The sequence below is a fragment of the Girardinichthys multiradiatus genome, chromosome Y (genome assembly GCF_021462225.1).
Source record: "Girardinichthys multiradiatus isolate DD_20200921_A chromosome Y, DD_fGirMul_XY1, whole genome shotgun sequence".
Lineage (NCBI taxonomy): Eukaryota > Metazoa > Chordata > Actinopteri > Cyprinodontiformes > Goodeidae > Girardinichthys > Girardinichthys multiradiatus.
The window spans coordinates 5,303,901-5,331,375 of NC_061818.1; the positions used below are offsets into that span (position 1 = coordinate 5,303,901).

The 27,475-nt window shown below is 39.7% G+C and overlaps 1 protein-coding gene across 1 annotated transcript; it reads right to left on the minus strand.

Annotated features, from left to right (window-relative positions):
• Positions 1 to 4,232: 4,232 nt before the first annotated feature.
• On the minus strand, positions 4,233 to 26,293 carry LOC124864854 (protein unc-119 homolog). Its single transcript, XM_047359792.1, has 7 exons — positions 26,266 to 26,293; positions 25,573 to 25,663; positions 24,407 to 24,579; positions 24,169 to 24,282; positions 5,291 to 5,392; positions 4,994 to 5,053; positions 4,233 to 4,318 (listed from the first exon to the last, which is right to left on the minus strand). The coding sequence occupies exons 1-7, from the start codon at positions 26,291 to 26,293 to the stop codon at positions 4,233 to 4,235; spliced, it is 654 nt and encodes a 217-aa protein (XP_047215748.1).
• Positions 26,294 to 27,475: the final 1,182 nt, after the last annotated feature.

A 27,475-nucleotide genomic window follows, 5' to 3' on the forward strand; every position in this document is an offset into this window, starting at 1 on the left:
TGAGCGTCCCTCGGTTGATAGAGAAATAGAACAGAATGCTGATTGCAGTAAGGACCCTGATGACACACCCCTGACACGTGTAATGACAGCCCTAGGGAAGGCCAGGTTAAGAAATCAGTATCCGCCCACCACCCCCGTTGCAGTTTCTCAGTTCGATTGGGACCCTAATCAGCATCCTGAAGAGCACATTAGTTCTGCAGTGGACCCATGGATGAGACACACAGGAGTTAATCCCAAGGTTGACGGGACAGGAATGGGAGAGCTGTTTAGAGAAGCCATATTAAAAGGAGTTCCTTTTGAGGTGTGTCAAAAGATGAAAAATAATCCTGATTTGCAGGGAACAGACTTCACAAAGTGGAAAAAACATTTAATTCACAATTTACACAGCTCAGGAGGCAGAGAAAAAGAAAAAAAGAGGAGAAAAATCAGATAGAGAATCAGTTCCTTAAATGGCAGCTGCAGGAGGCCAAAGACAAATTAAGTAAGAGAAAAATGTATAAAACTGAAAATGTAATGTTAGCTGCAGCTCAACCTGTGCCTCCTGCTGCACACACCCCTATGTCTATGTCACCACCTGTGACTGATCAGCGGCAAGGAGGGGGATTCCCCCCCCTCCACTTTATAATTACAGGTACAGGGGCCCTGGAGACAGATGGCATGGTGGTGGTCAGCGTGGTCATGATGGATGGCGTGGAGCACCCAGAGGAAGGGGTGGAGCCAGCAGGGCACTGGGAGATGTGTGCTACAACTGCGGTCAGTCTGGACATTGGCCACGCACCTGCCCTAACTGGGGGTCACAGCAGGGAGTACCAGGACTTACAGTCCCTCCTAATGGAGGTATGACAGCTCCTCCATCCCCGCAGGGCCAGTATCCACAGATGGATGGATACCCGTCTTACAGTCCATACTGATACACCCCTGAGGAGGACCTAGGCAGCATGGGCACGGCAGACCCCATGTTGCCTGCAAAAGTGGGAGAGAACTGTCTGAATTTTCTAGTCGACACTGGAGCAACTTATTCCACCATAACACAGCAACCTCCTAAACCACTGCTCTCAAGACTATTTCTGTGATGGGCTTCTCAGGGGCTGCACAAACGCTGTCTGTGACTTTACCACTTCCTGTTCAGGTTGGGACTCAGAGAGTAACTCACCCTTTTGTGCGTTCACCGAGCACACCTGTTAATTTGCTGGGCAGAGACTTATTAGTGAAGCTGGGAGCATCAGTGTTGTGTGGTACTGATGGATTAACAGTAACTTTTCCAGATGGTTCCTCTTTGGCATGTGGACAAATGCTTCAGCATGGACAATATTTTTTACAGCTAGTTGAAGAGGAATATGCTAACATCTGGGGACTGCTGACCGCACCTTCATCTCCAAGCGGCATCTTCTCTGTGTATCAGCTGTGGAAACCCTGGATTCAAAGTCTCTGCCCCTAAACCTCCGCCTGACCCGCCCCATGTCACTCTGTTCTACGACCGTTGTCACACTGAATGGTACCAGATTTGTTTAATGAAACAGTAGAAGGTAGGACATGGTTTATTTCATCCAAAAAATATTTATGTGGCTCCCGAGGGGGTGGCTGCAACAGTTGATTTAAAACCTGAACAAGCAGAATGGTATTTAATGTCAGATGAAGCTGTTCCTCATGTTTCTCTTTCTTTGCATCCTGAGCACCAAGCTAAGGAATTAGGAGGAGTGGTAAACCGCTCTCTGGCAGGTGGGGACTGGCAGGACACCTCACTCACCAACTTAAGGTATTCTAAAAGCACAAACACATACTGTATAAAATATGTACAGCTACTAATGAAGTCCTGTTGCAGCATGAGATGCTAACACGTCATCATTGAAGAGTGTTGTGGAATTTTCTTATCAAAGTGGGTAGAAGTTGACTCATAACAAGAGAAAATCCGGACTTTGTCTTAATAAGTTTTATTCAAAGGCATTCAGCGTTTGAATGACTCTGGCACCAAGCAAGTCAGTTAAACAGAGCCCCGATCAACATTTACACACAGTATTTATACCAGAACATGACAGTGTTATCTCAACTGCAAAGAGTCTGTGTTTTATGACCCAAACCCTTCTTGAGTTCAAAGGTGACAAGGTTATCTAGGAACAGACCTAACTGCCCTTCCTGACATTGTCCTAAAAGATGAGTCTGAACCATTAAACTTCTGATAATGGCTTTTACAGCTTACTCCCTAACACAGATGTTCACAGAAGTGAGGTAACCCAAAGGTCACACACTTTGGAACACTTAATAAAAGAATTTCCATTACAAGAGAAAAAACAGATCATCCTGAAGCTGCGGCTCTTTTGCAGCACCTACCCTCTCAGTTATGGGCAGAAAGGCCCACAGATGTAGGATTAAACCCCTGCGCCCCAGTCTCTTTTCAGGTTGCATCTCCCTCGAATATTTGGGTTCCACAGTATCCACACAAATAACAAGCTCAGGAAGGTATCACAGACCCCATTGAAGGCCTGAAGGCAACAGGTGTGTTAGAACCCTCAGCCTCATCATGGAATACACTCATCCTTCCTGTACAGAAAAAAGGTACTGGAAAATACCGCATGGTACATGATTTAAGAGCAATAAATTCAGTTCTGGTGACTCCTACTGTTCCTGTCCCAAATCCCTATGTTGCTCTCTCCAACCTTGAACCTTCACAGCAGTGGTACACATGTATTGATCTAGCTAATGCCTTTTTCTGTTTGCCAGTAGCAGAAGAGTGTAGAGACATTTTTTCTTTCACCTATTGTGGGGAGCAGCTGCGCTACACCCGTCTGCCACAAGGGTTCGCCCTTTCCCCAGGTATATTTAACCAGGTTTTGAAAGATGTGTTACAGACTTGCCCCCTACCACAGAACGTGATTCTAATTCAGTACGTGAATCATGTACTACTGGCAACATCTACAGTGGAGCTCTGTTTGCAGTCTACAGAACTCGTGCTACGACATCTGCATAAACATGGATTCAAGGTTAGTAAAAATAAACTACAAGTAGCATGGAAGCAAGTTTCCTTCCTGGGCAGAGTTATTACCACAGGAAGCACGAGCATGTCAGGTTCGCATAAGCAAAGTATTTTAACACACCCTAAACCTCTTAGGGTGAAAGACATGCTGTCATTTTTGGGCCTTACAGGCTACAGCAGGTACTACATCCCAGGTAACACTGATCTCACACAGCCCCTCAGAGACCTAGTCAGAGAACAGGGCATGCGCAATCTCAATAATGTCCTTAATTGGACACAGGAAGCAGAGGAAGCCTTTATTGCGTTAAAGCAGCTTCTCTCCAACGCGGCAGAGCTAACGCTCCCAGACTACACCACACCATTTTATTTGGAAGTTTCTGTAACAAAACTGGCAGTAAATGGAGTTTTGTTTCAGAAAAAAGGGGGAGAGAGGAGAGTGCTGATGTACATTTCAGTAATGATGGATAACATGGAAAAACGCCACCCACAATACACACAACATGCAGCAGGGTTGGCAAAATTAATTCAAAAAACAGCTCACTTAGTGATGGGACACCCTCTGAATGTTTTAACAACTCACAGTGTGGTGGCATATGTGAACTCTCAAAGTTTTACCATGACAGCTCTGAGACAACACAGGCTCAGCAAAATCTTGGAGGCACCCAACATAACCTACACTCACGAGGGAATCAACATGGCGGATGGAATAACACAGTGGGAACCACATCAATGTGAAGAGCTGGTTAGCAGGACAGAAAAGGTAAGACCAGATTTAGAAGCCAGCACCCTTGAGGGACCACAGGTGAGACAGCTGTTCACAGATGGTTGTTGTTTCCGGCATGATGCAGAAGGATTGAAGGCTGCTTATGCTGTGGTAGAACAGACACGATCAGGACTGACAACAGTGGAAGCAAGAAGGTTGGAAGGACCCCAATCAGCACAGAGAGCAGAGGTTATGGCAGTAATAGCAGCACTCAGACTGACAGAGAGGCAGGAAGTGAATGTGTACACAGACTCAGCTTACTCCACAGGAGCCGTTCATGTGGGACTCTGTCAGTGGTTGAGAGCAGGATTTTTGACAGCTGGAAGAAAACCTATAAAACATGAAGCAGAAATGAAAGAGCTAGCAGCTACGTAGCTTGTTGTTACCAGCAAAAGTAGCAGTGATCAAATGTAAAGGACATGACAGCAGTGATTCAGAAGTAGCAAGAGGGAATCGGGCTGCTGACCATTCTGCCAAGATAACAGCAGGTTATATTGCTCAGATGAGGATGGTGGCTGAAGAGGAGGAAGTAAGAGAACAGTTGACCTTAGAGAGAGTAGTGGAGCTGCAGAGCAGAGCAGCCCCTGAGGAGAAAAACATGTGGAAGATAAGAGGAGCTACAGAGCAGACAAGATGTTGGAGAGGACCAGATGGTAGAATGATGTTCCCTCCTGGACTTAAACAGGAACATTTGTCTGAGGCACATGGAGTAGGATACGTTGGAATTAAATAGATGCTGGAGAATCTGAAGGAGTGGTGGCATCCTTTTATGACAGACATGGTGAAACACTTTGTGAAATGCTGTACAGTGTGTAGGCAATTCAATCCAAAGAAAACTTTGACACCGTTGCAGGGAAAATTTCCTTTAATCACAAGACCAGGAAAGGAAATAATTCTTGACTACACAGACATGGTGCAGTCAGTCAGAGGTTTCAGATATCTGCTTGTGTGTGTGGATGCTTTCACAGGATGGCCGGAGGCATGGCCAGCGAAAAAGGAAGATAGTAAAACTGTGGTTAAATGTCTCATTAATCATTACATTCCCAGACACGGGTTTCCTGAAAAGATAAGGACTGACAATGGAACCCATTTTAAGAACCACGTGCAACAGGTGGAGTCCAGTTTGGAGCTGAAACACAGGTTTGGCACGGTGTATCACCCTCAGTCCCAAGGAAAAGTTGAAAGAATGAATCGAAACCTGATAAACAAATTGGCTAAAATCTGTGCACAGACTAAATTATTATGGGTTGATGCATTACCTCTTGCTTTGATGTCAATCAGGTGTTCAGTGAACTCAACCACAGGATACACCATACGAGCTGGAAACCGGAAGGAGCTTTCCAGGACTACGAGGAGCAGTTCTGACATCTACAGCTGATATACAGAATCTGTCACACAAAGACTATTTTTCTCAGCTTACAGACATTGGTGGAAACCTACAACAAGGTTCTGGGATCTGAGAGATCTACAGGAGAGCCAACAACACCCCAGGTCAAGTGGTGTGGTTGAGAGTCATCAAGCGAAAGTGGTTGGAGCCAAAGTTCACAGGACCGTACCAGGTGACCGAGAGGACATCCCACACAGTGAGGCTGAAGGGCAAAGGAGACACGTGGTTTCATTGGAGCCAGTGCGCCGAGGCACCGGAACCAGGGAGACCCCTGGAGGAGATTGGAGGAAACACAGCTTCATCACAAGGGGCAGAATAATCCCCTCAGCTGTGTCAGACAACTAGGCAGTCTACCTTAGTTGTTGAAGAAAGAAGACCAACAGACACCAGCGCACAAGATGTCACCTGTATAAGGGACCAACGAACAGCGAGACTGCGCCACCCAGAGGACGAAAGGACGAGAGAAAACAAAAAAATAACATTTTCAATTTATGCTTTTTGCTTAACAAAAGCTATATTTTATGTTATTGCATTTTTACTCTTTTATTATATTCATCTATTGTTGTGCTTACTGTTCAGGGGCCATAAGGATTGTAGTGATTGAACCCACGCAGTGTTTGTTTTTAATGAAGAAATGCAATTAATTAATAGGACTGATAAGACATCCTCCACTTAGAAGGGGTCAAGACATCCCTGCTGAGGATCAGAAGGTTTTAAGCACCCTGAGACTACAGAAGCAGGAAATGCAATAGTCCTCAGGCAGCAGGGCCTAAAGTATAGTTAATGTAAAAGAATCCTTCTGTCCCTTCTGGAGTAAGAGGTGTATATTGATATTGCTTTGATTCATTTTTATCTTCTCTCTGAAAGTATTAATTAAAGTTCACAGGGATGATTAAATTTCAGCAAGGTTCATGGCATTGTCGGTTCCAGGCATGCTTAATTACAGTACTAGCGGCCACACTAATAACCAAAATGGAGGGCACCGGTGGGAGCACAAAAACTAAACAGCCCCCTTCTGTAGTTATGCACAGCTTGTCTGACCCTTATGGCGCCAAATTGACCAGAATGGCGTTGGATATGTTGCTAGCTGAAAAAGGGGGTGTCTGTGCCATGTTTGTAGATATGTGTTGTACTTTTATCCCCAATAACATCGCTCCTGACGGATCTGTCACCCGAGCCTTAGAAGGATTGAGATCTCTGAGTAAAACTATGCACGAGCATTCAGGGATTGACAATGCATTGGAGCAATGGTTTACTGATATGTTTGACAAATGGAAAGGTTTAGTCATGTCATTAATGATTTCTATTGCTATTTCTGTTGCCATAATGGTTACCTGTGGTTGTTACTGTGTACCATGCATCAGGGCTCTGATGGTTCACTTCATCACTGCCACAATTGAGAAGGAGAGTGCTGAATCTAAACCTCCTACTTATCAGATGTGTGCTTTGATGGACAGACTTCAGGGGCTGGAGCTGGCGGGAATTGTGGAAATATAAATGGCTTATTATTAGTAGTGTGGAACTATAAATGCATTATTATTAGTAGCTAAAACTAAGATATATTTGGGACTTTGCTGCTTATAGATTGATTTAATTAGGAGTTTTAGTTATGCTTTTGATTGTTAGAAAAAACCTTAACAGTAGCCTCTAGTATTTAACACAATGAGTGTTTATTATTCAAGGTTAAAGCTTGCAGGTGTGTTCTGTCTGTACCGTGAGAAGCCGGCAGTGTATTGGGGAGGCATGGTACTCCTCTCTGTGCTGACCAAAACATTTGATAAGCATTCCACCCCAAAACTTCCTGAAAACGAGTGGGAAACAATTCTTAAGTAAATGATGAAATGTCAGTCAGTCAGTCATTTTATACCGCTTATTCCATAGTGGGTCGTGGGGGAGCTGGTGCCGATCTCCAGCAGTCTATGGGCGAGAGGCGGGGTACACCCGGGACAGGTCACCAGTCCATCGCAGGGCAACACACAAACAACCACGCACACATTCATTCATACACCTAAGGGCAATTTAGAGTTACCAGTTAACCTAACAGGCATGTCTTTGGACTGTGGGAGGAAGCCGGAGTACCCGGTGAGAACCCACGCATGCACGGGGAGAACATGCAAACTCCATGCAGAAAGACCCCAGGCTGGGAATCGAACCCAGGACCTTCTTGCTGCAAGGCAACAGTGCTACAAACTGCACCAACATGCAGCCCATGATGAAATGTATCTCTGTTTTTTTATGCTGTTGCTGGGGAGACATCCACAGACAGAATGATTGTGTATGTGTACTGCATAGCAGCGTGGGGTATAAAATGTAATGTAACACAGCCCCCAGTGAGACAACACACAGACGTTTCCAGGTAGCAGTGTAAGTGTGATGTCTCCCTCTTTGAATTCAGATTGGTTTTAATAAACTTGTGGAAGCGTACAACTGATCTCTGACTGAGGATTGTCCTGTGGGGTGCCAAATTAAAAGAGTCGATGAGAGGTGAGGAGTAATGTAAGAGTTAACGGACGGCCAGTAAAGTTTTCCTACCTCGACAAAACCCCATTGTTTCTTTATGCTGACATTCCGCTCCTCTGACACAGGGTCCAACTCATGCGGCAAACCAGCAAAAAAGTTTGAAAAAATGTTCTAGTAACCACGATCACATTACATAGAACCAAAGAAATCAATTCCAACATAACTATGTGCCACTATGAATATACCAAAAGCAACATAAATAAAATCCAGTTGTTTTTAACTTCAATTCAGTTCCATAAATAACAAACTGCAAAATTCAGTTGTTGTGCAGTTCATCAATGTCTCACTTAGAATTAGGTCACATATCATCCTGATTTATCTTGTATAAAAATGAATATTAATTAATTCCATAATTCATGGAAATGTAATGTAATTTTGATGCATAAACCCTACAAATTTAATCTAATCATTAATTCCCACCAAGTATGAAGTCATGACTCAGATTCTTTATCAAAAATATATTCCTTACTTTTGGCATATCTTTAACTGTCTGCTAGCTTAATGGCACCAGGGAAAGCTTTCAATCTAATAAATCACCAATGATTCTGCATGCAAAACTAATTCTTCAAATTAGTTTAAACTATTTCATTAACCTTTTAATAGTAAAATACATTAATCTAAATGTCATGCTACATCCTTAATTATTATACAAAAAACATGTTTTTAAGGCAACAATCACTACAAGCATTTTGATTCTATTGTCTCTTAAACAGTGTTAAAACTCAGGAAGGGAGGTGCTGAGCGTTACCATGACAGCAAAGGCATGAACCAACCTGGTAGGTGGGCGGAGTCAGGCAGAACTAACCTCTGATTGGCAGCCTATGGGCGGACCCACAGTTTCTTCATTCCAACCCATCTTAGTGAACCTTAAACTGCAAAACTGTTAACATGCACCTACCTCAGAAACAAGCTGCTTCTTAACTCTCCTGAAAACTCAAGGTTTAATCAATTTGGGATTTAGAAACATTATTCTAAACATGGATTATTGTTTCATGCAACATATAAACAAACATTATTTTATGTGAACCAAAACTACGTATGGAAATCAACTAAGAGAAAAGCACACTCATAATTTGTTCAAACTGAATTAAACATTCTACATGAATTAAAAATTTAAATAAAGCTTCTGACTAGGTATTGAAAGGATCCAAAATAAAATGACAGTCAGAGACCTGTCCTGACCTGAAGGCACAGGGATGCAACCCTCTCATCCCCTCGGGTAAACCCCAACATGAGATGGCTGAGCAGGAGGGCAACAAGCAAACCCACCCCAGCTCGCCTCTCTCTGCGGGCCACTCCAGAGTAGAAGAGAGTCCAGCCTCTCTTGAGGAGCTAGGTTCCAGAGCCCACGCTGTGCATGGAGGTGAGCCCGACTTATTCTAGTCCATATCTCTCAACCTCCCGCACAAGTTCAGTTCAGGCTCCTTGGCTCCCAACGAGGGGACATTCCATGTCCCTAGAGCCAGCCTAAGCATCCGGAAATCGAGCCATCGAGGTCTCCACCTTCGTCTGCTGCCTGATTCTCTTTGCAGTGGTCCCTCACGGTTCCTCTTGCAGGTGGTTGGCCCACTGGGGGATGGCCTCGCATCTCTCGTTTGGGTTTGGCCCGGCCAGGTCCCGCGAGGAGCAACCCGGCCACCAGGCACTCTCCGATGAGTCCCGACCCCAGGCCTGGCTCCGGGGAGACCTTAGTCCAGCAGAGCAGCTTTGGAATTTGGTAAAACTCTCATGATGGATGTTCAGCTGAATAATCTGCAGCAACCTATTGAATAGAATAATGAAAATGGAGCAAAATTTCAACTGTTTTTTAAACTTTGATGATCTTGTACTGTGAAGAATTAAGTATACAACTTGGTACTTGCAAGGTGACACATCAAATGTCCTTGTAGTCAGATTTGAATTGTGTGTTCCTATGTCCACAAGGATTCAAATGCTTCCATGCTCCAGGAATAAACAAAACACTGCATTTGTTATGCAGGTATATGTTGTCATTTATCCAGCACTTCTTGCTACTACTACTACTGTCTCTCAGAGTGTATTAATGCAAACCTGGTTCATTTCTTTTAATCGCATTCATGCATTTGTTGGGTTTAGTCAAATTATTGTAGCAAAATTTGTAAAAAAAAAAAATGTTAAAATGTTAAAACAAAAAATGTTAAAACAATGTTAAAACAATTTAACAATTTTGTGTTAAATTGTCTAACCCCAGGGGGTCTCTTATCTTTATGTTTACGTTCATCTGCTTAGCTGTCTTTCTTTCCTAGATGAAGCCACTAAAGGAACTACTTCCATTAACATTTTACTTTTCTTTCCCTTAGAAAGTACTCCTGGATCAGTGCTTCTGTGTTCTTTTTGTGTCTCTGCTCTGTTGTCTCGAATCCCCAGTTGGTCGTGGCAGATGGCCCCTCATGCTCAGCCTGGTCCTGCTGGAGGTTTCTTCCGGTTAAAAGGGAGTTTTCCTCTCCACTGTCCCTACATGCATGCTCAGTATGAGGGACTGCTGCAAAGTCAATGCAAGCAACTATCCACTGTCACTACCCGCTCATCCAGGAGGAGTGAATGCTCCAAGTCACTAAATCGATGCAATCTGCTGGGTTTCCTTAAATTGAATACAATTCCAACATAAATTTAATACAATTTATGTTGGAATGTATGTACCTGACTTGAAATCTGTATAATTCTACTGAATTGACATTGTAAAGCGGCATGAGACAACATGTGTTGTGAATTGGTGCTTTATAAATAAAACTGGATTGAATTGAATTTTTAACTCTCTGTTTCAGTTTAGCATGTACACCAAGTCACAAGGCATTTCAATGAAAATACCACATATTTAGTATGGCAAGTAATCTTGTTCTTGATAAAGAATATTTTACCTGTATGGGCATGTAGTAAAACATTACCTTTAATCATAGCACTAAACTGAGCACAAATGGAAATTTTTTTCCAAATGTCATTGAACGATATGACGAAGGATTAGGAAAATTTAACGAACTGCCAAAGAAGAGAGATCATCTATAAGTCACATTATGTGTGTTCCAGTTCTGTCTTTTTTTCTTTTCCTTCTTTCCATCAACTTCATAAAAAAAAATGTATGTAGCCAGAATGAAATTGTCACTAGTTTGAATGATTACCATGGTAGTAGTACAGTATCAGCATAGGTAAAAATAAAATTAACATTAAAAGTATGTGTAGTGGCCACGCTTTAAAAAAAGTCTTGTTTTTGTTCATTCATTAAACGCATTGTCTCTGATGCGTCACAGCAGACATGAGCAGAAGGCAGAGCTATTAAAACGACCAATGAGAACCAAGTGTTGCATGTAGCTGTACTCTGGGCTTTACAATGGCACAAGAAACACTTTCTGAACATATTTTGTCCTCACAACTACAGGGGGTTACTACTGGAGCATCCCTCTCCTGCAGCCGATACTAACTGCCTAGCGGCTAATAATGAGACAACACAAAATTAGCTGAATTGTCTGGTTAGTCTATATAATTGGTTAAAAGCTTGTAAGATTTATTTGACCGCTAGCAGGGTCAGGGTTACACTCTACAAAGCAGCAAAAATAATAAAAAAATGACATATTTATTGCATCACTGTTGCTCCTATTGTAAAGACTTACTGTTTACAAAACAATACACATGTTCCTTGTGTCAGGTTTAACCAACCTAACAATATTTATAACAACACAAAAAGAAGAGAGAGAGACAAAATGTTAGTTATTTTACTCGTACGAGGAGAACGATCAGAAACATGTTCAGTTACAAGTCCCCAATCATTCTGAACAGCATCTGTCCGCCTCCTCTTTTTATTGTCTTTCGGGGGTCCCTAGTTTACATAAAACATTGTTCTCTAAAGGATGGGGGAAAACAACAGCTGCATCGTAAACAGGTCATAAACAGCTTTATACATTAACAACACATTTCCCACAGTCTCCTCCAACTTGTAGGGTCAGCCGTGCCTTCATCTTTATGACCTCCTCAACTTGTGGGGTCAGCCGTGCCTTCATCTTTATGACCTCCTATTTATGACCTTTGCCTGCAGACAAACTCACACATCCTTTACTCACACATACATCATGAAAGGTTATAAGATCAAATAGTCAAGTTAAAGAATAGGAGAAAATATAAGATAAATCTATATTCAATTATTCCAACATTTCCCCCCTGTTTGTCTTATATGTGCTCATATTCTCATATCACTTAACAACCACTTCTGTCAAATTTTGTAACTGTAAGTTTATCTTCATGAGTACAAAGACAAGAGGCCCTTACTGACATTTAAATCACATAATCATATAGAAATGGATCTGCATACAGGTCAGAACTGTGGTCAGTCCCATCCTCGTCATCTTCATCATCCTGATGTTTAAATAACGGATAGAGTTGTGTAACTCTGTTTTCCATAGGAGAAAATAGCTGTGGTGATAAGACGGTTAAGCAGAGTACAAAAGCAGGGCATTCAACAACATCCACACAATGTCAAAATTGCAGCAAACACTGCAAAGGAAATTATTACTCATGATACTAAAATTTTATACTTCCCAAACATATCCAGCCAGGAGTCCCACATCGAGGCGTCTACTCCATAATGCTCTTTCATTTTGCCATTTAGAGATCTCAAACCTTCTATGGCTTTCGTTAGGCTGCCATCAGCCGCCGTGTTGTTAGGTGTGAATGTGCAACATTTTTCTCCGAAAATAGCACAAACTTCTCCTTTTTCAGCTAACAACATGTCCAAAGCAATTCTATTCTGGAATGCTATCAGGGAAGTTGAAGCCAATTAGTCATGGACAGTTTCAAACCCGCTTTGTCCAATTTCCTAGTTTTTGTACATTGTAATGAATATAGTTGATCCTGTCTACGTTTCCGTTCAACGTACACCACCAACAGATACTTGATTCAAATCCTGCAGCTACTTGATCAGTTAATTTATCTTCATCTATAGCATCTATGTATGTAGAGTCTCCCTCAGTCTGCCAAGCTGCAGCTCTGCACTTTCTATCACACCAATCATGTGGATTTAACACTAAATAGTCCATCTGTTACTTCATCTACTAACATAGGATATAACCATAAAGTAATTAAGCACAGAGTCCTGTTACTTTTGAAGGTGATCAATCAAACAACCACCACCAAATGTCTCCTCTAGAGACTGGTTTAAAACACTTATTTACTTTTACAATTGCAGTACACCATACTGCAATGAGATTTCCCAATTTATTACCTCCCTCTGTCATATTTATACAGGTATAGTTTCCAGTGGTGACTCGCTTATGGAAAACTGATTTATCCTTATCTGCTATAATTACAGGAAAAACAGAATCCTTGTGCTGACACATTTCATTAGGATTAGTTTTATTCATTACTTCCATCACACAGAGTTGTGGTATCACAGCTGGAATTATTTATAATAAAAGCCTGGAACCCAAACACACAACACAATCTCTTTTAGTCATGTTAGCCTCTTGTTCTACCATCAATAATCAGTTATTATTTGTTCCTGATACTCCTGTAATAACCTGGAACTTAGTCATCTGTGGTTAACTTTCCTAACATAATTTTCACTCTCTTCGCTCTGTTACCTGGATTACATTATCAGCTTTATGGAACTTAAACAACTTCTTTTAATAACTAGCATAAGCAGTGGTGCGCCACTCTGGTGTCCAATTATTCCCTTCATCAGCTACCATCATGGACCATGAGGTGTCTCTTCTATCATTAGTTAAGTACCATTTATAACTTCTATAATCCTGTCCTTTCCTTCCTCATTTGGTCAAGCTAATGAGTGGGATCAGCACCACAGCTATGGTTTTAGATTTCACGCACACTTGAATACCATAAGTATAAGAAGTTTGTTTAGTACACATAGTTAGGTTATCTTTCCTACCTTGATTTAGCACTATTTGTTTCATATAACTCATAACAGATGTTGTTACATTCTAATTCATCTTGACTGGTTTCCAGAAGTACCAGAAAAACAAAAAAATCAATATAAAAAAAAAATATAAACGCACAGCATCGGAAAGCATTGTTCATCCATCTAGAAATCCTTTTGGCTGAAATTTTCACTCCTCTAAATGGTTCCAGTGTCTTAATTGTCTTCACTGACTTTCGGATCTCTCCAGACTCTAAATGTCTGGGTCCACCCTATTATCAGTCTATAAATCACTTCCCCTGACGGAGCTTTCAACCGAAATGATCTTTTTACAATGTGTAAGGTGAATCCAGGTTCATCTCTCAGTTATTTTACTGCCCTGGCAGTGGTTCATAATACCTAATATGGATCCTCCCACTTAGGTGAATAACAATGCTTCTTCTTTACACTCCTTATTAACACCCAGTCTCCTTGTTTCACTAGTTAGTTTTCCTGCTGGGAAATAGAACATTCCTCATTAGCTTAAATTTATTTCTGTTGGTTTCTAACATACTCCTCATATAATCAACTAGGTTAGCTTCTTCATCTAACTCCCACTTATTTTTGAACTGTGGTAATCTGTATGGTCTTCCACATAACATTTCATAGGGTGTTAACCCTGAGGTAGTTGTAATGTTTAGTTGGAAATAGTTCTATCCATTTAGAAAATGCATCTATAATGACTAAACAAAACTTTTTCCCTTCACTGTGGTTTAACTCAATAAAATCCATATCAATTGTTTGAAAAGGGTATCTTAGTTTTGCAAATTGTCCCCTTTGTTGTCTTAAATTCCCTTGTGGATAATGTTTTACACATGCTAAACATGTTTTACAAAAAAATTTTTTAATAAGAAGTTTTTAGAATTTAATCAATATGTTATATAATATTAATATATCTGTCCTACTATTCCCCCCTGTTGAGACATTATGAAACACGATGGCTCAAATATTGCTTCCATTTATAGGTTCTATGGTAGGACAGGTTTATTATCTGGTCAAATATAGTTTTCATCTTTTAATTCAGCTCCATGTTTTTTCCACATTGCTATCTCCTGTAGTGAGCTTTGTAGTTGCATCTTTTCTAACACTATCCATTGTCACCAATGCATATCCTGTTTGTGTCTTCTCCCTCTCATCTTTTTAAGAGAAATCATTCACATAAACTATTTTGTGATCCTGTAAATCACTTCTAATTTTTTTCTTCTTTTTTTTTTTTTCCTAATTCTGCAGTATTAATGCTGGAACTGCATGGGAAACTCTTAAGGTTAAAAGGTGAAACAACACTATTGCAGCAATTACAGCTCTCACACAATATAGTTTCACACACGCAACACTATCTAATTTTGAAAAGAAATAGGCTATTATTTTCATTTTATCTCCATGTTGTTGAACCAGAACTGAAGTCATAAAATGTCCCTTGCAATCTACCATCTGAACAAACAGTTTACTATAATCTGGTAATGCTAAAGCAGTACTGGAAACTAGAACTTGTTTTATGTTGGTAAATGCTTCTTCAGCTTCTACACTCCATCTTAGTTCAGACGTCATTTTCAGCTCTTCCTCATACATTAATTTGTTTAATGGAGCTACTATTTCTGCATAATTTGGCACCCAGTTTCTACAATAATTAGTTAGTCCAAGGAAGGACATTATTTGCTTTTTTGTTACTGGTTTCAGAACTTGTAATATTGCAGTCTTTCTTTCTTCTACAATTGTGCGTCCCCCTGCGCTAAGATTATGACCTAAGTATTTAACCTCATTTTTACACAACTGAAGTTTCTTTTTACTAACTTTGTCCTTCTTCTGCTAAATGTCTTAATAATGCTATTGTATAATTTTTACAAATCTCCTCATCAGGAGAGGCTAATAGCACATCATCAACATATAGTAAAACCTGACTACCTCCTGGAGGGTCAAACTTGCCCATACTTGCACTCATTTCCTGAAAGTATATAGTTGGACTTTCACAGTAACCTTGAGGTAGTCTGGTATAAGTATATCTTTGTCCCTCAAAGGTAAATGCAAACCAGAACTGCCTATCTTTCCTGTTGATGGAGCTTGTTTTTTAACTGCAAAAATGGGGGTGTTACATGGTGAATCCTCGCATTTTATTATCACCCCTGCAGTTATTAAATCCTTTATTACTGGTTTTATTCCTTCACGAGCATCATATTTCAAAGGGTATTATTTATTCTGGGCTTGTATTCTGTTTTTGCTCTAATTTGGACAGGTAATGCTCCTTTACTAAACCCACATCAGTTGGGTCTGTTGACCATAACTTATCAGCGACTTCATTCAAACACTGTTCCTCCTGTTCAGTAAGGAATAGTTCTCATTGTTGTTTTGTATGCAAATGTATCCCTTCCTGCACCATCACTGTCCATAATAATAATTTTCTAATTAATCCTGTGGATGCACTAGTTTCTGTATTCATTATTGTTACAAACCAGTCTGTGACATCTTTTACCCTCTGCACTATTCTACTCATATCATGCTACTTGAGTTCTTTATCCTTGAATAAAGATATGTGTGGAGGTGACCACATGTTGCAGAGCTTCCTAGTGTCTTTCTCTAACACTACTTCAGCAACTGAGGTACTCTTCCTTTCTGTATAAACATAAGTTACCATGACTTTTATAGGGGTTACTTTATTTAATGCTTCTGCATAAATTTTATCTTGTCCAGGAGTATTTTTATACCACATGGTAATATGTATATCATCTGGTGTCATCTGATCTTGTAGTCGAGTAATGACATTTCTTCCTTCTGTTAGTAAAGCTGTCCCTACGTCTAGGGGTGGCTTATTCAGAACATCCAGTTAATAGTGGTAATAAAATGGCCCTACTCCTTTTTAACATCAACACCCTGATGTGTATTGTCTGTAATCTCCTCTGCTCACATCCTCTCTGACCCCTGCGGTTTTTGTCCTCTGCCTCTAAATTTTTTCTCTACCTCTGTTGTTTTAATAAATCTGCTCTTCTTCTTCTTCTTGCTGAAAAAAATGTTGCCTATTTATTTATTTATGTATTTTTTTTTTTTATCTCCTTCATAACTTTTTCTGCATGGAGGGCATGATTAACATAGTCTTCTAGATTTGCTGTGGGGAACCCTATAAAATATCTCCTTACCCAGGTATTAATTGCATCCCTGGAACCAGCATGTAGTGCATTTTTTAACTGCTGTTAATAAACTCCTTGCTTATTGTAGACCACTATGTATTTTAAACACTTTTGTCAGTCTAATCCTATATTCTTCAAAAGGTCATTCCTCTTTTTGTTTCACTCTGGCTATTAAAAAGAGTAAAATATTTTCTAAGGTTACACAGAAAAAAACCATGTCATGCCATGAACCTCCGTGACACGCTGTATCAACAGCCTTCAGCATCTCAAAACAATAATAATAAAAAATAAACACAAATAAAACATACATGAGGTACAGCCATGGTGGGGATGGATTTATTCACCAAAGGGACTCATTTTAGCCCATCCAATCCTGTCAAACCTCATCAGATCTTTGGTACAAAACAAAACTTTCCACCTACTCTTTTACTCCCCTTCTTCTGTCCTGCTATTCCACTTTGCAAGTCTATCAAAAATTACTTCTTAGCCCTCTGACCTTTTCTGCTTTCCACAAAAACGTCCATTCTTATCTCCTGCATCACATTTCTCTCTTTTTAGTTATTTTAAAGCAATAATCTACATCCTCATCTACATTACTGCTTTGCCCATTTTTTTTAAATCACGTTTACTTTAATGTACTTTTAATTATTGCATCCTATAGATTAACAAATTTTTTAGAGTTTAAACGACCATCATAATGATATGTGGTTATCCATTTATGTAAATATTTTCATTTTAATATTTTAATTTGATCCTGTGCTTTCATAAATTTCCAATCTTTACATTATTATTCATTTTAGTGTATTTAAATCACCCTTTTCCCATTTCTTTTATTTAAATTTGGTCCAGCATATAAATACCTAGGGTATTCTAAATACTGGATTATTCTGCTCAGTAGGGTGACAGAAAAATCTCCTTTTGTGGTAATTCTCACTTCAACTCTTTCGAGTGGAGAATTCTTGCCTTTGCTTCCACAAAAGTTAGTCACTTACAATCCTACTGTTTTTGGTATGAGGTAAAACCTAGTGGTTTAAATCCTCCATTTATTTCTCACATACACACATTTAAACGCAGATTTTACTTAGTATTTTGTTGTTGTTTAAAATACTTAAATGCAGATTTTACTTAGTATTTTTTGTTGTATAAAATACTTAAACACAGACTCCGCCGTTCTGGAAACACGGAATTTTAGTATTACTTTCTTAATACTTAAGAGGACTCTGTCGTCCCCTATAACCTTGGAATTTTCAGTATTTTCACTAATACTTTAAGCAGAACTCCGGCACACTGCTGATAACCTCGGAATTTTCAGTATTTTTACTAATACTTCAAGCAGAACTCCGGCGCACTGCTGTTAACCTCGGAATTTTCAGTATTTTTACTAATACTTTAAGCAGAACTCCGGCGCACTGCTGATAACCTCGGAATTTTCAGTATTTTTACTAATACTTTAAGCAGAACTCCGGCGCACTGCTGATAACCTCGGAATTTTCAGTATTTTTACTAATACTTTAAGCAGAACTCCGGCGCACTGCTGATAACCTCGGAATTTTCAGTATTTTTACTAATACTTTAAGCAGAACTCCGGCGCACTGCTGTTACCTGTCAGTGCCTAGGTTCACAGGGTTTGTTTACTTTACGCAATGACCCCCAGTCATTCGTCACACTTTTGTTTTAAATCCAGATTCAACTCACCACTTTGTCCTCTCTTCTCTCTCTCAGAGTTACGTCAGCCATCAGACTCCAGCGGGCGGGCCAAAATCCAGTCCCGGAAAGGGTCTGTGTGTCTTCCTGATGAAAACAGCCGTGCACACGGTCTTTTCCTGGAGTCTACCGACCCGCTGGAATCATCAGGCGTAGTTGGAATCCGGCTCTCGAAGGACCAAATTAATGTCAGGTTTAACCAACCTAACAATATTTATAACAACACAAAAAGAAGAGAGAGAGACAAAATGTTAGTTATTTTACTCGTACGAGGAGAACGATCAGAAACATGTTCAGTTACAAGTCCCCAATCATTCTGAACAGCATCTGTCCGCCTCCTCTTTTTATTGTCTTTCGGGGGTCCCTAGTTTACATAAAACATTGTTCTCTAAAGGATGGGGGAAAACAACAGCTGCATCGTAAACAGGTCATAAACAGCTTTATACATTAACAACACATTTCCCACAGTCTCCTCCAACTTGTAGGGTCAGCCGTGCCTTCATCTTTATGACCTCCTCAACTTGTGGGGTCAGCCGTGCCTTCATCTTTATGACCCCCTATTTATGACCTTTGCCTGCAGACAAACTCACACATCCTTTACTCACACATACATCATGAAAGGTTATAAGATCAAATAGTCAAGTTAAAGAATAGGAGAAAATATAAGATAAATCTATATTCAATTATTCCAACACCTTGCCTCTTTGGTTCACTTGATAACTCATTTGAATGTGTTATAGTGCCTTGATCTTAGTTTCCTATTTATTTGCCTACAAAGATTTAGGAGTGGCTCACTCATAGTCAATTATATCATGTTGTTAGGACTATCAAGTTGTTAGGGCCTGGGAGTCTAGAGTATATATGGGGAGCATGAGTGACTGTCTCGAGCCCAGGGGGGCAGGTCGGTGGCTCCTCACACTCGCTATTGCATATTTTTATGGAGAGACCTTGTATACACAAAAGTGCTCACACTTACAACCACAGGTGTTTGGATTCAGGTGTTAACAGATACACAGATGTTCTATATTGAGCCGCAGTTACCACCAAATACATTTTGCATTCATTATTACTGTGCACTTTTTGGTAATTGCTGTTATATATGTTTCTGCAGGTGTAAAAGCAGTCTTCTAGGGTGTTATCTTGTATTCTCTTCAACCTCCTTTATCTCTATCCTTTTCTCCTTCTCTCCCTTTTTCCATTTTGCCCCACCTCTTTCTCTTTCTTGCTTCTTTTTCTTCCTTTCCTTTTCATTTCTGTGTCCTGTTGTCCATTGCAAGTGTAATAATCCCAAAGCCGTTTCTAGCGTTAGACATAATGCTCCACTTGTGAAAGTAAATCTGTTGGGCTTCTTCTTGGCACTCAATTCTTGGCAACAATTCTGAGTGCTACTCTGCCAGAAGTGATACATAAAAAAAAATTCTCCCTCAGTATTTTTCTCCTGTCTATCCTTTATTCATCAGAACTGTTTCCTTCTGACTCTAACTTGCTACCCTGACTTTCAACCATCGCATCAAGAATGACATTTTAGCAATATTGGGAAATCCCAGTTCTTTACTTTTATTAAGTAAAATCTGGAATTCAGAAAACACAAGCTTTAATCATTACGGAAGAATTTAATCTAGGTTTAAGAGGTATGTTTATTGTAGCTTTTATACCTCTACTTAATTATAAGGTGGTTTTAATGCCAAACAAGCTTTAAAATGTAGTAAAAGTTTAAATATGATAATAATAATATTTTTGTTCTGTGTAAAAATAAAGAAAACTTCAGTGTTGTTAGTGCCTAACTGTCAGCTTGTTGACGTGTATTCACAGGGTTTACAAATTACTGTATTTTGTCTGTGACTGTTCATTTTTCCATCTTTAATGGTTTTGTATTACTAAAAGTCTCAATCAGTCCACTCTGTCTATATAAGACAACGCAAGATCTGGTTCACGTCTTACCCTGAAATAAGAGTAGCTAAAGGCTTGTTAAGCTTAAACCACTACACTTCATATCAGGGAGCCATAAAAATAACTTGGACTGTGGAAGCGTAAAGCTTCATTTGGTAGATTAAAAAGTGTTACTATTGTTTTTGCCATATGTAAAATGAATTCTGTGTAGATTGTTATGGAAAAGACACTCTGAGCAGCATGCAAGGCCTGTCCGGGAACAAGGTAGATAAGGAAGCAGTCTTGGCGTGAGGAAAGACTGATGGACTTGTTATTGTAGAAGCGAACTTGTAGGCTGGATGAAAACAGTTCAGCCGGAAAGAATTATGATATCTTGAATCCTGCCACGTCTCTTTGACATTAGTTCAGCAGTCCAGTTTAGCTCAGGAATGAGGAGTTGACCAGAGTGATGAGATTGTAGTGATATAACGGTCACGTAGACCAATTTGATTTCCTGCAGATGTTTGCTGGTTTTGTATTTCTGAAACTGCTCTTGAGAATCAATGTTGTGAGTGCCAAAATGTGCGTACGTGAAAGGGTACATCTGATTGGTCAAAAAGTCTCACATACAAAACAATGAAATGACTGTTGTATATATATCTTGACTCGTGAAAGGGATTTTGGGATTCTTTGGGGTTTTGTATGAAGATGTATTCAGAGATGTGTTCTGAATAAAAGTTCCCCTCGTCGGCTTTGAGAGGAAACCAGTTGTCTCTTCCTCCTTTTTAAATAGTAAACTTTCTTCTCCCAGAGGACTTACCTCACCAGACAGAATCCTATTCTGGCACCAACTTGTTGAGAAATATTTTGCAGGTCTAATACCGTAAGACTTCATTACACGTCTTGTGTCAAACGTTGTGGGGCTGTTTGCACTTTTTTCTTATTTACCATCCTTTTATGGAAATTTTCTGAATACAGAGCAGTCAAACAGAAAATAGCTGATTGTTTTATAATTACTTTAGCTTGAATCTTGTATTTCGGGAATCCGAGACTGTGAACAACATGCTTATGCTTGCAGTTGGGATGCTGTTAACCAGTGTAGATCACTTTGGCAGAACAGAACAGCCTTTGGTAGCTGAGAGGACAGCTAGGTCACCTTTATTGTTGTGTCTTAGTCAGATCTCTGTGGCTGGAGCAGAAGACTTCAGCCAAGCTTGGAGGATGAGGATGGAGTTGGAATGATGGAGAACTGTAGAGTGGGAGAGGATGCACTAGATGAAGCAGATGAAAATATACACTCATTGTGAGTATTTTCTGGAGCACCAAGGACAGCAGAGCAACCTGTGTCAGTTAAAACCAATGCAGAAGAGGTGACATTAAAAATCCACAGGGAAAATAATGTATATATACATGCAGACAATGGCAACCTGCAAAAGTGTGTTGGACCACTTGTTTGCTGAGTATTGGATTATCTGCACATTGTTGGACGTCACTGTGCCCCTCCAATGGCATCGGCCATTTTGCACCCAGGATAGCCCGCTCCTGCATATCCCATCGAGCATTGCGACTGATATGACTGGGCGTCCCAAGTCTGACGTCACAGGGCGCTATATAGGAGGCGCTCATGTTTGAAAACTTGCCTTCTGCTACAAAACCGGTCTAGTGACTGAAGTGCACCACTTTAAGAGAAGAGCTCTTCACAGAGTTCATTCATTCTCTCTCGTTGGACAACGAACAATTCATAACTGAGGTTTTTGGACTAAGAAGGCCAGAGATTTCACTTTACCGATCGAAGACGTGAGTTAACACGTAACTGAGGACACGGAGTTTCGGAGAGACGAACCGCTATCGTGTTTCATTTTCAAGTCGACTTTGATGGTCAGATCATATTTTTCCTTTTTGTCAAGAAGACCAAAGGACGAAGACTGACCGCTCTCCTGAAGTTGATTGTGGACGCACAATTAACTTAACCCCACTTTTCCTCGCTCGAATTCCCTCACTCAGGAAGAAGACGACACCAAGTAAAACCAATCTTTTTATTTTATCTTTTATTTCTTTATTAGAAGGCCTGGGCAGGGTCAGAGGTTGTAGAAGCGATCAGAATCGCTGGTTAGGATCTCATGTGTTCTGAATAATATGTGCATGTAACCTTGCTTATTGAACTTTGATGTGTTATGTTGATATCGGGATCCGTCGCGGTCCTCGAGCTGCTTGTGTTTTTACTATCTGAGAGTCAACGCGGTGCGTTGTAATACTGGACTGTTAAAACGACCTCATGGTAAAATTCTCCATTTCCCTTTGTCTTCAATCTCAGTGTGCTAGCTTACCGCCAAAAGTTAGAATCCTTTGTGCTCAGGAGTTAGGGGGAAGTTTTATGATCAGAAGACCATAAGGACAGTCGGAGCTGCGCTCCAACCCCCACCACTCGCCACCACTCATATTCCCATCTTCCTTCGTCTGAAATACCATAAACGGCTGGCTGACTCAATACATACCCACTACCGTTTGTTGATTTTGCTTATTTAGATGTGTTACCCCTGTGTTTGTAGAATTTTGCATGTTGAGTAGGTGAAAATTAATAAATATTCACATAGATAAAGAGAGAGCGTTTGGTGTTTCATTGTGTGCAAAAAGTGATGGGTCAGTCAAAATAAGGTTCAAGTTCCACACGTTTCGGCAGAAACGGTCGATTAAACAGTGACATCTCCGGCAATAGTTATTAATTATTACGGAGTATTTAACGGTTGTAATTGTCAGAGGCGTTGAGCCACAATTACAACACCAGAAACATATCTGGTCTCGATTCATAAATGAGAATTTTTGTTTAAGAAATTGATTTTGTCAGATTATGATTTGTAATTATAATTATTGATCAAGATTAATCAATCAATAATCATAAACATAACAAGTGGAAGATGTGGATCTTGGCGTTAATGATTATCTAAGGCAAGAAGAAGTGTCCATATTTTAGTTTTCAGCTTTTCCTTTTTTAGCACAAATAAAGCTTCTATCACACTGCTATAGTCTTGCATGTTTCATGAAGCAAATTTTGCTTCAACATTAAGCCCTGTCATGTCTTTGGATTTTGTGTGTCACTTTCGATCACCTTGTTTTGTATAGAAAGTGTGAACTAGGATGAAACGTGCAGAAATAACACTTTTTTTACTCAGGACTGGAAGGTCAAATAATTATCAGGAGAAATAATTAAAAAGTAGGTCAGGCTGCTGTCAGCTGGAGCCATTCCAAACATTCAGCAAGCTAAGGTGAGTGAATCTTCATCAGTGCAGACAGAGCACGTATGACTGTTCTGTAACAGTGGAGCATATTTTAACTCTCATGAGTGTACATACCCTGGGAAAAAGTGTGTTATTTCTGACAATATAAACAATAATCACAAAATGTTTCTCTTCCAATGGCTAGTGGTTGGATGAAGCTATTTATTATTACACTCTCTTCAAATCAGAAGCACAACAGAAACTACTCAAATGACCCAGATCAAAGGTTTACATCAACTAAATGTTTTGGCCACACATGCTAATATATATGGGTTTAAATGGCTCCTAAAGGTAACCATCCTCACCTCTGATCTCTTTGTAATTAGTCTGCATATAAAAAGTCAATGAGTTTCTGGACTCCTGGCAGTAAATTCACTGTATGAAGAGCACATGTTCTGGATCAATAAGTGGATCTCAGTTATTTAAACACTTTCCTTAATTTCATCAAAATACCACCTGGTTGATTTATTGACAACCTGAAATCAAATCATTTGTGACAATAGACACAGCAACTGATTCAGTACCTAAAGTTGTAGCTCTACACTTACTCATTTAAAAATGGTATAATAGTAAGGGTTGAACAGAAAGAAATTATCATATCACAATCCAACACTGTTCATGTTGTTACAAGCAAATGAGTTGCCTTGTGTTTGTGGACTAAAGGAATACTCTGCTTTGTGATGCATGATCAGCTTGTTGTTGACGAAGTAAAAACTGTCCGAGCAAGTCTCAAACAGGCTGGCAATCATTTCCTCCACTGGGAAGAAAAATGAAGAAAGTTTAGTGTGACGGAGGCATCATCAAGTGGAAGGTGAAACTAAGGAGAAAATGAATCAGTCAGTCCAGAGACATCAAACCCATTTCATAATGGTTACACTTACCAATATTTGGCTCCAGGTCAGGTAAGCTGTAGATGTGCTCACAGGTGTTCCTGCTGTGTGGAATGCAGAAGCCGATCTCAAAGTCAAAGGTTTTAAGAAGCAAGTTTTTGAAAAAATGTCTTTCAATCAGACGGAAGCGGTTAAGAGCTTTGCTGCCCACTGTGAACTCCGACCTGAAAGAAAGACACCACAAAATGAAACTCTCTCAGTAAGAAAGAAGAACCCCTTAACCTCATAACAGTTTAAAGCTAACAAAAGGAATCAGCCAATACAGCTAACCTGTTCTACCTAGCTATGAAGTTGATGACTGGCAGTTTATTAGTTTTAATTTGTCACCAAATTCAGGTGTAAAACAGGACGTGCAAGCAGACAGAAGGCTCCACCAAAGTGTTACCGCAATGTTTTTATGTTACCACAACATTTAACTGGAATTCATCACTTCTTAAAACTAAAGGTGGGCAAAAGATGAATGGAAGGATGGATGGAGCCAGGAAAGTAGTGTTAGAAATAAAGAAATCCATTTGTACCCATATACTGAAAGGAATTCACATGAACTGAATTTTTTGCAATTTTTCTGACAAGAGGAGATAAATTATGCTCAAATCTCACTTTTAATTTAACAGCATATTGCTTTATCAAGACGTTTTTACATTCTTATTGGTCCCAATTTCCATTTATTTTATTTCTGAACCCACATTCTGTGCAGACGTGACTATACATTTTGGATCATTATCCTGCTGATAGACCCAATGATGACCCAGTTTAGGTTCAGTGGTACAAGCCACCAAATTTTATTTTAAATGTCATGGCATTTCAATGAGTCAATTATTTCATGGCCTCAAATAAGGTTCCCTAGGATCTTTGGAAACAGGCCCACAGCATCACAGACCCTCCACCAAACTTAATACTGGGCACGTAGTGCTTTCTCTCATATTAAGGTCACCCAAATCATTCTTAATGTGGGACAATTTAACAAAAGTGGGTCGCTGTGAGATTTTGCTGCTGTAAGAAAACACTAAAGAGTACTTACCCCAGAAGGGAAACTTGATCAAAATTGAAAGACAGAGCCTGTTTCTGAAACAACTAATTCCAAAAAACATGAGACATCACTGGACATTTTCTTATTTTCATCACAGTGCCTAAGAAGTCAAATATCCCAAACTTACGTAGCTCCAATCTCTCGGAGAGCCAGAAAAGCAGGAGAGAAGTGGTACTGGATAAATCTGCTGGTGTCATATTCAATGATGTCTTGAATTTCTGGAAACATTAGAATTAAGAACAATTTCCTGAAAGAAACTGGAAAGAAAGTTGAAAATGGAAATATGAATGGAAATGTGCCTTCAATGAAATACAAATCCATCCCTGAATGTGTAAGAATGGTATCTGCCAAACAAACATGTAGCTCTGTAGCACACAAACAACACAAGGCATTTCTACAACTTCGCTCTGTTTCTTCTGTGCAGTTTTGTGATGACAATTTTAAATGGCAAATTTGACAGTTTTGCCGTTCATTGATTGACTATGATGCCTGGAGCCTTACCTCCTGATAGTTTCTCCCAAGACAAATTAGCCTCAGGGAAGAGGGTCAGGCCAGGGAGTAATTCAGTGATTCTGTTGATATTGCTGACCGCAAGAAGTGGCGAATCTCACCTGGATTAGGGAGACTGGAGTCACCCTGGAATTATGCAGACATGTCTGGGGGGTGGGGGAGTACCTTGTGATCAAGCTTTGGCTCTTCTATGCGCCCTTTCTATGTGTGCCCAATGCCTTCAAAGAGGAATGTTGCGATTGGTGGTAGGCGAGGGCAGGAGCCTTGGTGTGCTAATTACCAGGAGCATAATTACCAGGAGCATAATTACCAGGAGCATCATCTGGCTTTTGGGACATGATAAGGAACCACAACTGTTGTGTGAGGTTGAGCGGTACCAGCTAGAAATAGTTGGACTCACCTCTAAATATAGCTTGGGCTCTGGAACCCAACTCAGGGAGAGAGGCTGGACTGTCCTACCCCAGAGTTGGCTTTTGTGGGGATAACCACATCCCCCCAGCTGAGTGCCTCAATTTTAGAGTTTTCTCTGGTGAGCAAGAGGGTCGCTTCTTTGCAACTTTAGGTTGCAAGAGGGAATGCTCTGACTTTTGTCTGAACCCATAAATTGTACTCTAGTAAGAGTAGCACTATTTCAATATATTTTAACTCAAGTAAAAGTCAAAAAGTAGCCATCCAAGAAATTGTTCAAGTAAGAGTAAAAACGTATTTGGTAAAGGCTACAGAAGTATCATGGCATTTGATTTAATATAAAAAGAATATGTAATCAGACAGACAAAAATATAGTTACATGCAAATTCTGGAATTTGAAAGACTATAGTACAAAAAATTTGTAACAAATAAGTATCATCGTTACAAAATAGAAAAGGAAGAAGGTAGAAGAAACAATTTTCCAAATCAATTTTTATTCAACATAAAACTTATGAAACCAATACCTACTGTAGGTTATGTATATAAGTTAGAAGGGGGTAAAGAACTTCCAATGAGAGTATATACAGAGCAGATAGAATATATAGAGCAGAGAGAAAATAACATTAGAACAACGAAGCTTGCTTACAAACTGGAGTTCCCCCTTTAAACTGTAAATGCTCTCCTGGGTGTTTGAACACCTAGCAACTATGGTTCCTAGCTGGTTTTAAAGCTAATTTGACCTAATTCCAATTCATCAAAACAAACTTGGTTCATAAATATACATATTCACACTGCACTGTGAAATCATTGTATCAGGTTTTGGATTATTTGTCTATTTTTCTTTTTTTTTGCTTATTTGATGATATTCACATAGTTTTTTTTTTTGTTTTGTTTTCCTTATTCTTTCATTTTTACTTGGTAGTTTAGTTAAATGTTACTAGCGTAGATAAAAAGTTTGTTGACGGAAGTATTTTAACTTGAATTTGAAGTACTCTGCTAATACTTTCTTGTATGTTGAAGAGAAGTTGACTAAAATTTTTAATGTTGTTAATAATCGCCTTTGACTCTTAGTTAGTTATTCATAGCCAAACCAGACTTATTGTTGCACAACA